The sequence below is a fragment of the Clupea harengus genome, chromosome 25 (genome assembly GCF_900700415.2).
Source record: "Clupea harengus chromosome 25, Ch_v2.0.2, whole genome shotgun sequence".
Lineage (NCBI taxonomy): Eukaryota > Metazoa > Chordata > Actinopteri > Clupeiformes > Clupeidae > Clupea > Clupea harengus.
In genome coordinates, this window is record NC_045176.1 from 7,740,833 (window position 1) to 7,755,015 (window position 14,183).

General features: G+C 43.5%; 1 protein-coding gene across 3 annotated transcripts in view; it reads right to left on the bottom strand.

Moving 5' to 3' along the window:
• pde4ca (phosphodiesterase 4C, cAMP-specific a) overlaps positions 1-13,626 on the bottom strand; it is a 31,186-nt gene extending 17,560 nt beyond the window's left edge. For 2 of the 3 annotated variants that reach the window (XM_012827768.3, XM_031563392.2), the window contains exon 1: positions 13,435-13,626. In XM_012827768.3, coding sequence (XP_012683222.2) covers positions 13,435-13,595 — 161 coding nt within the window. In that variant the 5' untranslated portion in view covers positions 13,596-13,626. Of the gene's footprint in view, positions 1-8,840; positions 12,757-13,434 lie in introns of those variants that run through there. The other variant, XM_031563396.2, reaches the window with a different exon arrangement.
• Positions 13,627-14,183: the final 557 nt, after the last annotated feature.

Genomic DNA, 14,183 nt, shown 5'->3' on the forward strand with positions numbered 1-14,183 from the left:
GCGATAGAAACCATTTTTAAAAGGTGCTAGTATTAAATTAAATTGCATAAATGTCTCCTCAGAGCTGAGGAAATGAACACTGCTCGCAGCATGGCACTGAAACCAAACTCATCATCCTTTAAATGCTACAATTAATCTTCACTCGCTAATCATTTCTTTTGAAAAATGGAACCTGAGAAAAAAAACCCTGAATAGATTCCAAAGCCTGCAGAAACTTAAGGAAGACAGATACACTCTACCAAATATAAGATTACGAATGTGTTAAAGCGCTTAGGTTAACACATGCCAAAACCTACAACATTTCATGACTCAGACTAATTAGATTACCTACGATCTCCAAAGATACCCATAAGAAACGAGTAGAAGTCAACAGCTCACCCCTTTTTGTACAGGAAGACAAGCATTGTATAATTATACAACGCTTGTCTGCAATTAATGCATATAATGAAATGACTGCAAATATACATGTACTATACTATATGATACAAACTGAAAATATCGTCATTATTTATATAAAATAATGCTGTGGCATACACTATGCACTGATTTGCCTGTTTCTACGTGTGTATGCCTCTCCTCCTGTGCCTTTGCTACATGAGAAAGAACTCCCCTGTAGTTCAAACCAAATAACTACACTCATTCAGAGTAATGGAGAGGCCTCCTGCCCTTCCTGGGCAGCTTATGCTCAACACACTGTCCTAATAAACCCAAACCCATCTCATTTTCTCACTGCCGCTTCCCCACACTTAGGATCTACTGCCTATTTTCAGTGCTAATATTTTGCCTAAATGTTCGTTGTGACCGTCTATCTACAGATGTTTGTTTTATACGCCTCGAAAGTCCTTCACCCCTCCCGAAGTACCGTATTACATCTGATAAGCATAGACATTGCATAAGATATGGAGGCCAAAAAGAAATCTAATGAAAACAGACCATACAGTTAGTATTGCTATCTGTGGCTAACCCCATAGACACAGATAATAAAAAGCCTGGAGGACTACATTTGTGTTTATGCAAAGGGTACCCTGTGTATAAGGAGCTGTGTGTTTGTATGTGTGTATGTGTGTGTGTGTGTGTGTGTGTGTGTGTGTGTGTGTGTGTGTGTGTGTGAGAACCTTTTAAAAATAATATTTGGGTTTTGTACTGATATGTGTTCTGCTTGGCAATCCAAATAAAGTATTAAGATGTGTGTGTAGATGCATGCAAATCTGCCTGTGTGGGATAGAAGTTCTCAGTGTGAATGTGAATGTGCCTGTGCCTGTGTATGTGAGCATGTGTAAGTATGTATGGATGTGTGTGCGCGTGTCTATGTGTGTGTGTCTATGTGTGTGTGTGTGTGTGTGTGTGTGTGTGTGTGTTTCTGTCTCCTACGCACGCACGCACGCCCCAGACCCTGACTGACAGAGGGAGGACAGAGGCTTTGCAGCTCCATTTAAAATCACTGACCACTAAGTGATAGAACAGATACGAGCCTTAAAATGGATCATATAAATCCCAACCACCTCACCAAACTGAAGTCCTAACTCTTGTCTAGCATACGGCTTAAGTTTTTAAGTTTGTGTTGTAGCACAATCAAATCAGAAAAGCTCAGCTCTGCTGGTGTGTAATGGATGGGGGACAGAATAAAAAAAAAATGATCCTGAATTTCCACATAACCAATGGGCACCCGCGGTACATGATACATATCACTGCTCAATCCCAAAGGGATCCTTCTACTTTCACTTCAAACCTTCTACTTTGAAAAAGCATAAAAACAAAGGATAGAGCAAGACAACATGAGGACATAAATGAAGTGCGATGTGGGGTGAATTACCGCCTGCGTTTTTGAATAATATCAATGGGTCTATTGACAGCACAAGGAGACCCATGGATGTTCCCGTTCCGGACTTTGGGAGCGCGTTCCGCGGAGGACAGGAATCCACAGTTGGTTGGCGCGCTCATTTTCATGCTTCTCAGTCTTCTCTTCTTCTCCAGAAGGTCCTAGGTGGTCGTCATTTAAATGTCTCACAAATGTCTGTCTTCAAATTTTTAAAGCAGTCCTGGTATCCCAAAGTTAAAAATGGCCATCTGCGTCTTTATGTCAGATGCAATTTTACAGACACTAGAATGAGACGAAATCACAATGACATCCATGGCTCCTGAATTCTTTTTTTTTTTACGGAGGCATCCCACCATTTCCCACTAAATAGGGGGAAATGAATCTCCAGTCTGGCATGTTTTGGCCAGGCTCAAGCTTAAGCAGGCTAAACTCCATCTTCATACACATGACTCATACATGCCAAGAACACGTGTTATATCCTCATTAAAAGCCGCTGAAGGACAGCACAGCAGTCAGCCCTCCTCCAAAATCTCCCATCATTTCAGCAGCTCACGCTCTCTTCCTCCTCTCTCTCTCTCTCTTTCTCTCTCCCTCCCTCCCTCCGTTTCCCCTCCTCTCTGAAGTTGTTCAGAAGTGCTCTTCCTCTCCCGGAGTGTCTCGTCGTCGTGACAGCTGAGCTGGTGTGGGAGCTGGGAGACTCAGGCCAGTCCGCCGCCGCTGCTGCTTGGGCCCCTTCACTGCACGAGCTCGCCGCGCAGCTGCCTCTCTGCCTGTCTGCTTTCCTGCCTGAATTACAGTGAGCTCAGCACTAAGAGAGAGGGTGGGGTCACAGACAGCATGGTTCCTGCCCCCCCCACCCCCCACCCCCTCCCCCCTCCCCAACCAAACCTACGCCCTCCACCTCAATGCCTTCTCAGTTAACCCTTCGTGTCGTTGCCTGAGAAAGCTAACTTAACACACTTCAAGCTGCTGTAAGTGGCACTTTTTTTTGGCTGGAATACTGGAATGCTTTTCTGTCTGATGGTTAATATGAAAACACAGTAGAGGGTTCTGACCAACAAAAGTTGGGACTCTCCTGGGCTTTGGAATCCCCATCTAAAGTTCCAGCCCGGTCCAAACCACTGAACTATTCAGGAAAGTCCTAAAGTTCCTTGCTGGTGTTCATAGCTAAATGTTGCACTGAGGAATGGCTGGCCAGAGTGTGCCAAACTTTCTGTCCAGCACTGACACTGCTGTTCATAAATGCCAAGTGGCGGACACACACCTAGTGTTTACAAAACGCTACAAGTGTTTACCTAATGAGGACACAGTCTTGCAGCTACTTGTTGTTACATGGCTCCACACTGGAAAGTGGATGGAAAATACCTATGCAAACATAACTAGCTATGGCACTTCAAATGCTGCAAATGTTAAGACAAATATTATAACACTTACAACCAATAACCTATATCACAAAAACATATTTATATCCACTTTTCTAAGGGACAGCCTGGAAATCTAACCGACCTGTATTTCAGCAATGAATGAGGACGTGCGTTCCCAGTAAAGTTGTGCAACTGAAATAGTTCCGTACTCAAATATAGATTACACGGACGTCCAACAATAACCAGATGTCCCTGGTGGTCTTTCAAATTGCCACTACTCTTAAATATCACCCCAAGAACAACAGCTTGTCTCGTATCACATGTTGAGACTTTGTACTGAGTGGAATGCTGAGCTAGTTCACCTATAACATTGCTTGGGGTCCAGGAAACATGATGGTAGAAATGGTCTGCAAGCACTCAAACAAAGCTATGTAAACAGATGCTTTCCAGCCCTTATCTTTCTCTGTCCAGATTAGAACAGTGTGCGCTTAAATATATCTGCCTCAGGAAAACATGAACACATCCACACATGACGTAAACAATCATACAAAACACTGGAACTCATATGTATATCATCTCAAATACATACATCAAAACACCGGAACTCATATGTATATCATCTCAAATACATACATCAAAACAAATCGTATCTATGTAAGCCACGTATCTATGTAATCCAAAAGTAGTGGACGACAGATCCCCTAGGACTTAAGAAACTTATGATAAGAGGTGACAAAGTATTTAACGTGCTCACTATCTTCACATACAGGTAATAACAGAGATATTAAGAAGCTGCACTCTAAATGAGCACTCTTTGTAGCATTCTACGAAGTGTGGAACGAAAGGAGTTTCACTTGAGAAAGTAGGACTGGGCATTGTGTGTGCAAGAGACTGAATGAAATACCACAGAGGAAATCATAAAGCATTTTTTCTGACAATGGAACATGGTGACGTTCACGCAAGGGAACCTCAGTGGGGTTCGCAAGAAGAGATATAGGATCACTTCTCTGTGTGAACTGTCAGGGGTTTTTTGGAGGGGTTCTTAGGTTTTTCCTTAAAAAAACTAAGCTCGTTTCTCAAGAGACATGCTGAGGAAAACGAACTGAAATGAAAACTTCATGCTAAACAAGCCTATTTTTCAGCATGTTAATTGCAGTAGCAGGTCATGGTGTCTACAAGAGAAACCGCTATGAACCACCTCTTGAAAACATTTATAAACATGTCTCTTTTCCACTTGCCTAATGACACCACTTATATGGTCAATACACCAGACGTGGCAGTCTGCGAGGTTATAAATATCTGACTCCAAGTACAATAAATCACAAAAAGTATTGTGATTGATTGTTCCCTCGAACGCAACTGAAAGCGAAATAGCCCAAGCGCTTGTTACATGAGGAATGAGAGAATGCGTCAAGGTCATGTGTCAAAGATATTCTGGCTGGCCTTTCCTCGCAGTCCTCCTCCTTGAGATTCATTACCGAGATGCAGAGGGTCTGTGGAAAAGGGCCCGGGCCTCGGCCAGTCAGCGCGTGAAGGCAACCAGACCCTGACGTTTACGTCTGGTCAGCGTCTTTAAGGCCGACTCTGTAAAGCAGCCCGGAGGAGGAAAATACATTTTCGGAGAGGAAAAACACTCTGTGAGCGGCTGTCCGTTTCGAACGCAAACACGTTAGTCGTCTGGTCTCTTAAAAAAAAAAAAAAAAAAAAAACCTTGACATTTAGCACAAGAGGTTTTCATGCCAGTGGATGATATAGTGCACAAACAGTGTGGGGCAATTTAAAGAGTGGATTAATGTGCGGACGTCATACTGTTAACGGCATGACGACTCTCACTGGTGTGCCAACGCCGCCTACTGTACCCCTGTGATCAGTCCATTGAGCAGAGAGAGAGAGAGAGAGAGAGAGAGAGAGAGAGAGAGAGAGAGAGAGAGAGCAGTGATGACCACAAGAGTTTGCCAAGGGAATGACTCACTCCCCCATGTCTCCTTCCTTCCTCAGGGGTAACTCTAGCCAGGCTGTTATGCCTCACTGGCATGTGTGCTGCTGACGTGATGCAAGTGTCCACATACCACACACCTCAGTCTGCAGCGGAACTCACACCCCTCCCCAAGACAAGTGGGTATTCTGACGGTCTCTCCCTCTCCCTCTCCCTCTTTATTTCATTGGTTTAGTTCATCCTCACGATCACTCTCTTAAAGGGTCTTTATCTATGCTTCTTTATCTCTGTCCCTGTGTGCACAGTATAGCTATGTGGTGACTGTGAGGGACAACTATTTACAGATGAGACAATATTTCTGTCCCATTTCAATTGGATATTTAGAAGGAAAACAGTGCGCTGAGATGCCAGCGCCCTCTACTGGTGCCATGAAAAAAGCAGAGCCCAGCCACCAGCTGAGCTCTGGGAAGTTCCTCTGCAAAACCAACCTTCCTCTCAAAGACAAATAGCAACGCCTGATACTACAAATGAGATTCAGAAACCACACTCTCATCTCACACAAGTTTAAGCATCAAGGGAAATAACATGATACACAATCATATATCCAATCACAACGTTTTACATAAGCGAAAATCTCACCACAATGATTTGAACAAATTCACACCATACCTTCGACACTTCACAACCCTCCTTGGCGACTCCATTCAGGCCTCCAGCAGCTTCTGTACAACAGTGAGCCAGTAGAGGTCCCACATTACTCGCTCCAGACACCGAAGGACTTTTAAAAGTGCGTATTTCTCTCCGCTCGCACGAAGCAGGTACGCTCAGCGCTGTGGTGCACCATCGGAGACAGTTTTGGCAAGCAAACAGTTAGTGTGCGTTCAAATAGGCCGGGGCGATCAATGCGCTTTGTTGGTGATTGGGGAAAGCAGTCATGCTGAAAATATGGAGCAGTGCGCTGACGCACACAGCCGCCCCAGCCACAGCATACGCAACTATCGACCGACTCTGAGCCCAGAGACTTTATTTTTGGGGCCCACGGTCACAGAGACCATTGTCCCATGATAAGGTCGCCTGGTTTGACTCTTGGGACACCATCACAAAGTACAAGGACCCATCATCATAAACTTGGAGAGGCTCTCTCTCTCTCTCTCTCTCTCTTTCACACAAACACACACACACACACACACACACACACACACTCACACACAAACACTCACATGAGCGCAACGGCACATATTGGCCACAGACTTCACAGTTACTGACTGGTATTCAAGAAATCTCTGAGTGAATGGGACCACTCTATCCATGAGCAGCATCAGTATTACGGTTTTAAGGTCGGAGCTCCGACGTGAGCAGGGAGAGGCACAGATAGACTCTTATATAGAGAGGGGTGAACAATAAAACGGGAGCCCATGACAGAGAGCAAAATTAGATGGATAGAAAAATGGATGGATGGATGATGGATGGATGGAGGGATGAAGAGAGAGAGGGGGAGAGAGAGAGAAAGAGAGTGAGTGAAAGAGAGAAGTGCTGAGGTCTGTGCCCTGGTACTGACTGGACTGCCAGTGACGACAGCCACATCTGCAGGACAAGCCAGCGCTTTGTGTAGACCAGCGGTAAGGTGGTGGCAGCAGAGGGGGTGAGAGTGTTGTCTTTGGGTGTCAATGACCCCCTTGTTAACCACATGACACTGAGCGACGCGGCGGGAAGCCATGACAGGTCCATTACAGACACACTGAGCTCAGGAGCAGCGATGTTTTGGGGACGCTGCCAAACAGTGTCCGTTCTAAAGAGGTTTACAGAAACGTTTGACAGAGCTCATACTCTCACTAGTCTGAATCAACAATGTGCGTCTAAGCTTGACACTTGTTATGGTCACCCCGCCTAAACAACTGATAATCCTCAGCACAGAACATGTTTCCCCTTCAGTATTTATAATCCAAAATATGGTAAGATATGTAATACTAACATTAATAATGACTTAAAAACTCAAGGCCAATAGCAGCAGATTGATATTCAATGATATTCAACCCCATACTGAAGTTTCATCATATGTCATTGATCAAAATTAGTTGATTTTTACGTAAACTCCAACCCAAGGACATTTTGCTTAAACACATTGTAAACCTACAATAATTAACCGCTAATATTTGTGTAAGTGCATGTCAATTTAAATATTTAAATCGCCCCAAACACAAAGTAAACCAGACAGTAAAGTATGAGTTTGATTTATTTATCGAATCAAAAATATATGAAATTTAAAATAAAGATACTGATTACCATGAGACAAAATTAAGTTATCTGCAAAATCTAACACTCATCTAATGGGGGCATTTCACATCCTCATAATATTCATATATGGTGTATTTTCTCAATTGTAATCCTATTGCCAAGGCAAATTAAACCACAATGGTGACAGAGGTGACCTTAGTTTTGGATTTGTTCATGTGAACAGTCAAGAAGAATTAAAAGCAGAAAAAAAACTTCAAGACCTCAAGACAAGACCCAAGTCTATGTGAGTCTACACACTATGGGTCATTTAAGATGCCATTTGTCATCCAAATTCAATGCTCCTTTCCCCGTCTGTCTTTGGACACAGTTTGGCTATTTTGTAGCTCAATCCAAACAGGATCATGGCGTGTCTGATCATCGGGATTCTGCCTGGCTCTTTCCCAGCATCCCTGTGGGGGTGGGGCGGGGGGGGGTTGGGGGGTATAGCAGTGGACCCTGGCTGTGCCATCGATTGGTCAGCTCTAATGGCCCTGGGCTGTCCCGGGTACGGCACAGGCGTCCATATAAAATACACAACATCAAGACCAAATAGAGCTTAAATGTCACCATACTATCATCATCTGTTCTGTTCAGATCTAGCCAGGATGAAATTATAGGGAAAAGAAAATCTATACCTCCGCAACTGCAGACTGGGGTTTGATGGCATAATGCTGCACTTATGCACCAAAGGGTTATGTAATGAACATATCTCTGCTCTCCAGAAGACAATAAACCATGGTATATTCATATGAGAATATTCATACAAAGAAATTGCATCAAGGTAGTTTGATACAAAAATGTGTCAGTTGAAATTGATGATTGTCTTGTGCTCTGAATATATGTATGAACAAATACAACTAAAACTCAGATTGTGCTACTTTCAACTGACTGTTTGCTTATTAAAGTCATGCAGAAAAAGGGCATAACCACTTAGTCATTATATTCTGACAAAGTACACGTTCTCTTTTTTAAATGAAGACTAACAGTGAAGTGACTTGGCCATGCTGAAGAACAAGCAAAAACATAAAAGTTAATTTACCTTTTAAAAAGCTAGAATGTGACCTTTTAAATTCAGCATTTACTGCTTGTTTGTAGAGGTTTTGTCAGTTTGAAAAGATTCAGCGAACTAACAAGTCTAGAGCAGATTTACATCCACTTATGATTACATAACTCGCTGGCATTATAGAGGTATACAACAACTATCAATAAGCAGTTCCGGTTATGACAGCGCAAGGCAATTGTACACACTTGTGTTGTAATCTAGAATTACAAACTTAACTCAGTGAGAAAGCAACAGCTGCAGTTTAAAAAAACTGACAGGTTTAGACCCACTGCGGCTAATGCCTTATAGGGTGAGGGTGTAAAAATAAATCACAAGATTGGCCAACTTTGAAATCCATGTTGGCAAGAAGATAACATTTGATATTAGATAAAGCATTATACATACCCGATGCATGAGTGCCTCCTGGTCGAGTAGTTCATCTGCACAGACTTCCGGGGAAAGCGTGAGTCTTTATTCATTGTGGAATTTCTTTAAATGTTCAACCAAATTTACTGAGGAAAAAAAACTACAGAGATTCACTGCGCTTCCGAGAAGATGGAACTGTTGAAACGGATAGGTGTTGTATCCATAGATCTCTCAAGATGGCCACAAATCCACATTCTGTTCAAGTAGATCAGTCAGGTTCTGCCAGAGCCTGTAGCCTCCATGGGCTGTAGAAACAACTGCTCAGCCACCTCCTCTTTGACAACTTCCACTAAACAAAACTGCAAGAAGTGTCTGCCACACAGAGCCTGAGTGGCTATGAGAGGACCTTTAGACAGCCTACAAATGTTCAAGTCACACAAACTTCATAGTACAATAAGCAGTATGTTGTATGCACGTACTGTATGTAAGCACTTTCAGAGTCAGATTTTTCACGTAAAGCTGTGAGTCTCAGTCATCTGTCTGATATAATGAGAACATGCTCACATCAACCGTGCAAACCTATCATTTCTGCCTCAGGGAACTGAAGCCAAAGTAATGCTGAAATTATAGCCAAAATCAGTCAGCCAAGCAGATCTGTAGCAAATTTTCAGCTTGCTTAGCTTGGCTGCTGACCAATGAGCTGGCAAGATAATCTTTTAACTTGAGTTAAACACATTCCTAAATAGGAAATCGCAATCTTAAATCAGAACTCTTAAATAAGAGGGATAACAATAAAATCCTGTCCAAACTCTCAACTCTCTACAAATATTGATTCACGACTTAGAGCAGAAAACACACTCTCCGCAGACCAAAAAATGAAATCCAAGAAAATTGCCAATGAGGGAAGGGTTTTATAATCCCATCAGGTGCTCCCTGAAGTGTGCAGTCCCATCAGCCTTCCATATTTGACAAATCTTTCTCTGAATCCTGAATGCTGGAACTAAAATCTGGCCTGGAACCACCAACAATATCTTGAAAGAGAGAGAGAGAGGCAGAAGAAGGAGTGGAATGCAGAGTAAAAGACAAGAGACCAACCAGACAGATCCAGAGGGAGGGACAGCGAGAGACAGAACCCTGGAGGGGGAACAGAGAGGCACTAGTGCTGAAGACCATGCGAGACATCAGATGAGTCTCCTGGTGTGGCCCTGTACTCCTCCTTCATGAGTCCATAGACCTGTCCGCCTGTTTCCCCTTCTGTCCACACTGCAAGTCCCACACATGCAGCTGACCTGCTTCCAAACGAGGCAACCAGTTGCGTCTATACCTCAGGCTAAATTCAATACATAAAGGGAGGGCTGCAGTGGGACGTGGCTTATAGGGCATTTACCAACACGGACAATGGCATCGGGTTGCCATTCCACGCAGATTGCTGGAAAGTACAAGCTTTGTGTTTGATTTGAGTATCGTCACCCGTAGGCTGCTAAGAGTTTGTTAAGGGATGGATGATTTTAACGAGCCAGAACCGATTCTGTTAGCAGCTAAGATGGTGCTTTTGCCTGCCAAAGTTTACAGCTGCGCGTTCACAATGAAAAATAAATGAAATAAAGGAGACAAAGGAGCGATTTCAAAGGCAGCTGTAAGTTGGTGAAAGTTGTCATGCGTCTTTGGGTAGTTCTGTGCCCTACTCTGACGCAAAGCCTCTTCATCACCTGACCTGTGAGATGTGTCAACAACATGGGAAGCGTCAGCCCCTAGTGGACGGAAATGCAATCGCATATTGGCGCTGTTGTCCGCTTCATCACTGAATCACATGCAAAACACAGGTCCCACCAAACCACAAACACAAGCACGGGGTTTTGAGCAACAAAGAAATTGGTTCCAATATTACAATGAGCTACTCATACATCTCTACATACATACAGCTACGATGGTTAGGGAGGTAAAAATAGGGAATGCTCTTGTTTGTTTAAAACACATCAACTATTTGTCATGGGTATGTACCATAGCATGCACTTCAAACAAACAATCAGTCATATTTAGACATAGCTCACTGCTGTTTCTGTTTCAAACTCTGCATTCTTCTGAGCAAACTAGTTTTGAACTTTTCCATGCCCGTAAAGAGCGACTCATTATCTAAAGAGAAGTTGGAAATTGTGAGTGCTAGAAAATCACTAGTATCTATAAAAATGGGCCCTGCTAATGGGTTGACTGGTATCATGCGAGAATGTATTTGCATGGATCTAGAAGATTGTTCAACCTGTACAAAAACTTGCCATATTACGGCATACATATCTCTCCACCTACTTGTATGACAAGCATGCAGTAGAGCAGCTCTTGTCTTTTTGGTATTGTTCTTGCTGATAATTTACCTTAAGGATTAATACAACTTATATTATATATATATTATTATAATTTTTTCCCCCATTAGAAGAACTCGTATATATAAAAATCAAATAAAAAGAGATCAAAGGTGTTAAAATATGAGCAATGCAGAAAAGCGTGGCACATAAGTGTGGTCTCTGGCGGAGTGTTTACAGCAACATGCAGTAGTTATTATGGGTCAGGCAGAGGGTGAACTCCCGAGCTCTGGCTGCTGGAAGCACTTGTGCTGAAAGCGGATGACTCCGGCCCTGGATGTAAACATTCTCTAGAGGCGCCGGGCCACATGACACAGAGTACAACCCTGGAGAACTGCGAGGCTAGAGCACAAGCCAGGGTGCCTTATCCGTTCCCTTTCAACTCAACACCTTTGGCTAACACAAAACATGGCGGTATCAGTTTTCACCTCAACTCACTCCAGAGGCTAGACGTCTACATAAGAAAAAAGCACTACAGAGTCACATGACATTCACAATGGAGGCACGCTTGAGAACCATGGAACATTCTACAGATTAGCCTGGAGATACTGCAGTATCATCACATTTCCTGTACGAATCACAATCATTGAGTGATTGTGCAATCAGATAACAGTACGTCCACATTTTTATGGTAAGGGTGAGAGAACAAATCTCACAAATCTGTTCTTCCTCAAAAGATCGTCCCTACACAACTCCATTACCCCATTCATCTATCCTGACAAAAGGGATCATATGAATTGAATCTGTCCTTATTCACCCAACTGGCAGGGACATTTTGACAGATGCATAGTTAGTTTAATTCCTCCAGTTTGAACCTCCATCCTGCCATTTCTCATCTTAACAGCAGGTTTCGTCTCCTTTGTTTGAAACCACGTAGGTTCTTTCCAAAAAAAGAAACCCTTTCCGTTTTTAAGGTTAAGTCAGTACCTAGCATGATCTTCATGGACATCAATGTTTACAGAATGGAAGACAAAAGGAACTCTAAATCTCTACATAGAGTCAGGTGTGAATAAGATAGAAAAAAAGGTTTGAAATACTGAGTTTACAACTTGCTAGCAAAACAATAAAATCCTTATCATGATCCAAGCTAAATTATCTGCAACTCATAAACGACATCTCTGCTGACCAGTTACCTGCTGTTAAAAGCAAGGTAAGCAGAGGCCTTCCACACCTTCGACAACACAGATTTAAGCCAAGTTAAGTCAAGTTTCAAACACAGCTTGTCACTGGGTGAATAATGTTTACAATTCCCAACACATTTGCCACATCTTCAGTTTGCAGCTAAGATACACACGACCTGCAGTTTTATTTTCTGACAGGACGGACAGGGTGAACAGCACAGACGGACAGCAAGAACATAATGAAGGACAGGCATCTTATCAAGATGGGGTTATCTCTGAGCTATAAACCACTGCCTGACCGGGGGACTGGTAGGGAGAAACTGAGAGTCTTTATCTGTCTCTACATTTGGCAGCTGTTCCCTTTAAACATACCGTATCTAGGCTCTTGTTCATCACACCAGACAAGTGAGGAAAACCAAACATGGTATGTGTGAGACACACACACAAACAAACACACACACACACACACACACACACACACACACACACACACACACACACACACACACACACACACACAAACACACACACGGGGTAATATAAGAACATCAAGACAATCCTCAGGAGGACAGCAATGTGGATACGAGGTAGCAATTCTTTGAATACCTGCACATTAAAACGGTGCTTTAGATTAAGACAGTTTGTTGCCTTACGAATTACAAAACAAAAGAAGAAAATCCAGTGATCTCGAGCAGTCAGGATGGGCTCAAACAGGATTGCTATGTACAAAGCAACAGCAAAAGCAAGAGGTTCAATTTAATACAAACAAGCCACAGTGACAATGAACACCTCAGGCCAACAAATCTCACAGATCATCCTCCCAAAGAACAAAGAGCTTATTCATGCTTTAGCACAGATCATCTCTTCAAATGCAATTGTAAGCTAGAAAACGCAACCACTGACTCAAACTTAGAATCACCTTTTCTGTCGGGTGGGCTGCATCTTCAGCTTTGAAATCAGCCTTGTGATGTTCTATTGCGTAACTGGCAAAATAGAACAAGATTTTTAGATTCTTATGGCTGGAGGAGCTCGGCAAAGAGAGATAAACAACGACACTGTCTAGACTCTCCTGACTCCGTTCTTCTCTCGAGGTGAAAGCTACGGTGACCCTGGCCTTCCCCAAAGTGCAGAGCACAGAGGTCAAAGGTGAACTACCTGGGTGTGTGAGCCACGGTGAAGCGCCTCAACTGGGTGATGCTCCGGTTCATCATCAGCCTTCGGAAAAGCAGGGGGGAATTGCGCGGCGAGCTTCTGGGGGAGTCGCGGGGTGACATCCTGGGGGAGCCGGTGGGTGAGCTCCCCTTCGATCTAGGCATCAGCTTGATGGCCCGGCCGACCGTGCGCTCTTCCTCCGAGCTCTCCAAAAGCGCCTCGCTCATGGCCCCACAGCGTTTGGTCAGACCTTTGACACCTGAGCCTTTTCCTTTAGATGGACCTGGCGGATGAAGAAGTCCCGCTGCTTTGTCTTCCTCGTGCTGACACGACCCCGGGAGAGAGCTTTGGTCTCCGCTTATACAACCGTGTTTATCAGAAAACGCAGAACCTTAAAACATGTCCAGTCCTTCACTGCCTTGATTACACACACACACACACACAACTTTTGGTCGACAGTTAATGGACCAGGCCATCAGCAGAGTGGAATCCCTCCCTCTGTGAACCGGCTTTGTTTACATAACTTTAAGGCCCTTCCCTCTCACTGCCTTAATATGGCAGCCCCATTTACTACACTCAAAGAACCATGGCACAAGTATGCAGCCACCCACTTAAAGCTATTCCTGCTAATTACTTCCTTTTTAAGTCCCCTGAGATGTAAATATTAAACAATACCCCCTCAACAAAGGGCTCTGAAGAGAGCACACACGGACTGACTGTGACGTCCAAACTGTGCTCCAAGAAATCTGTTT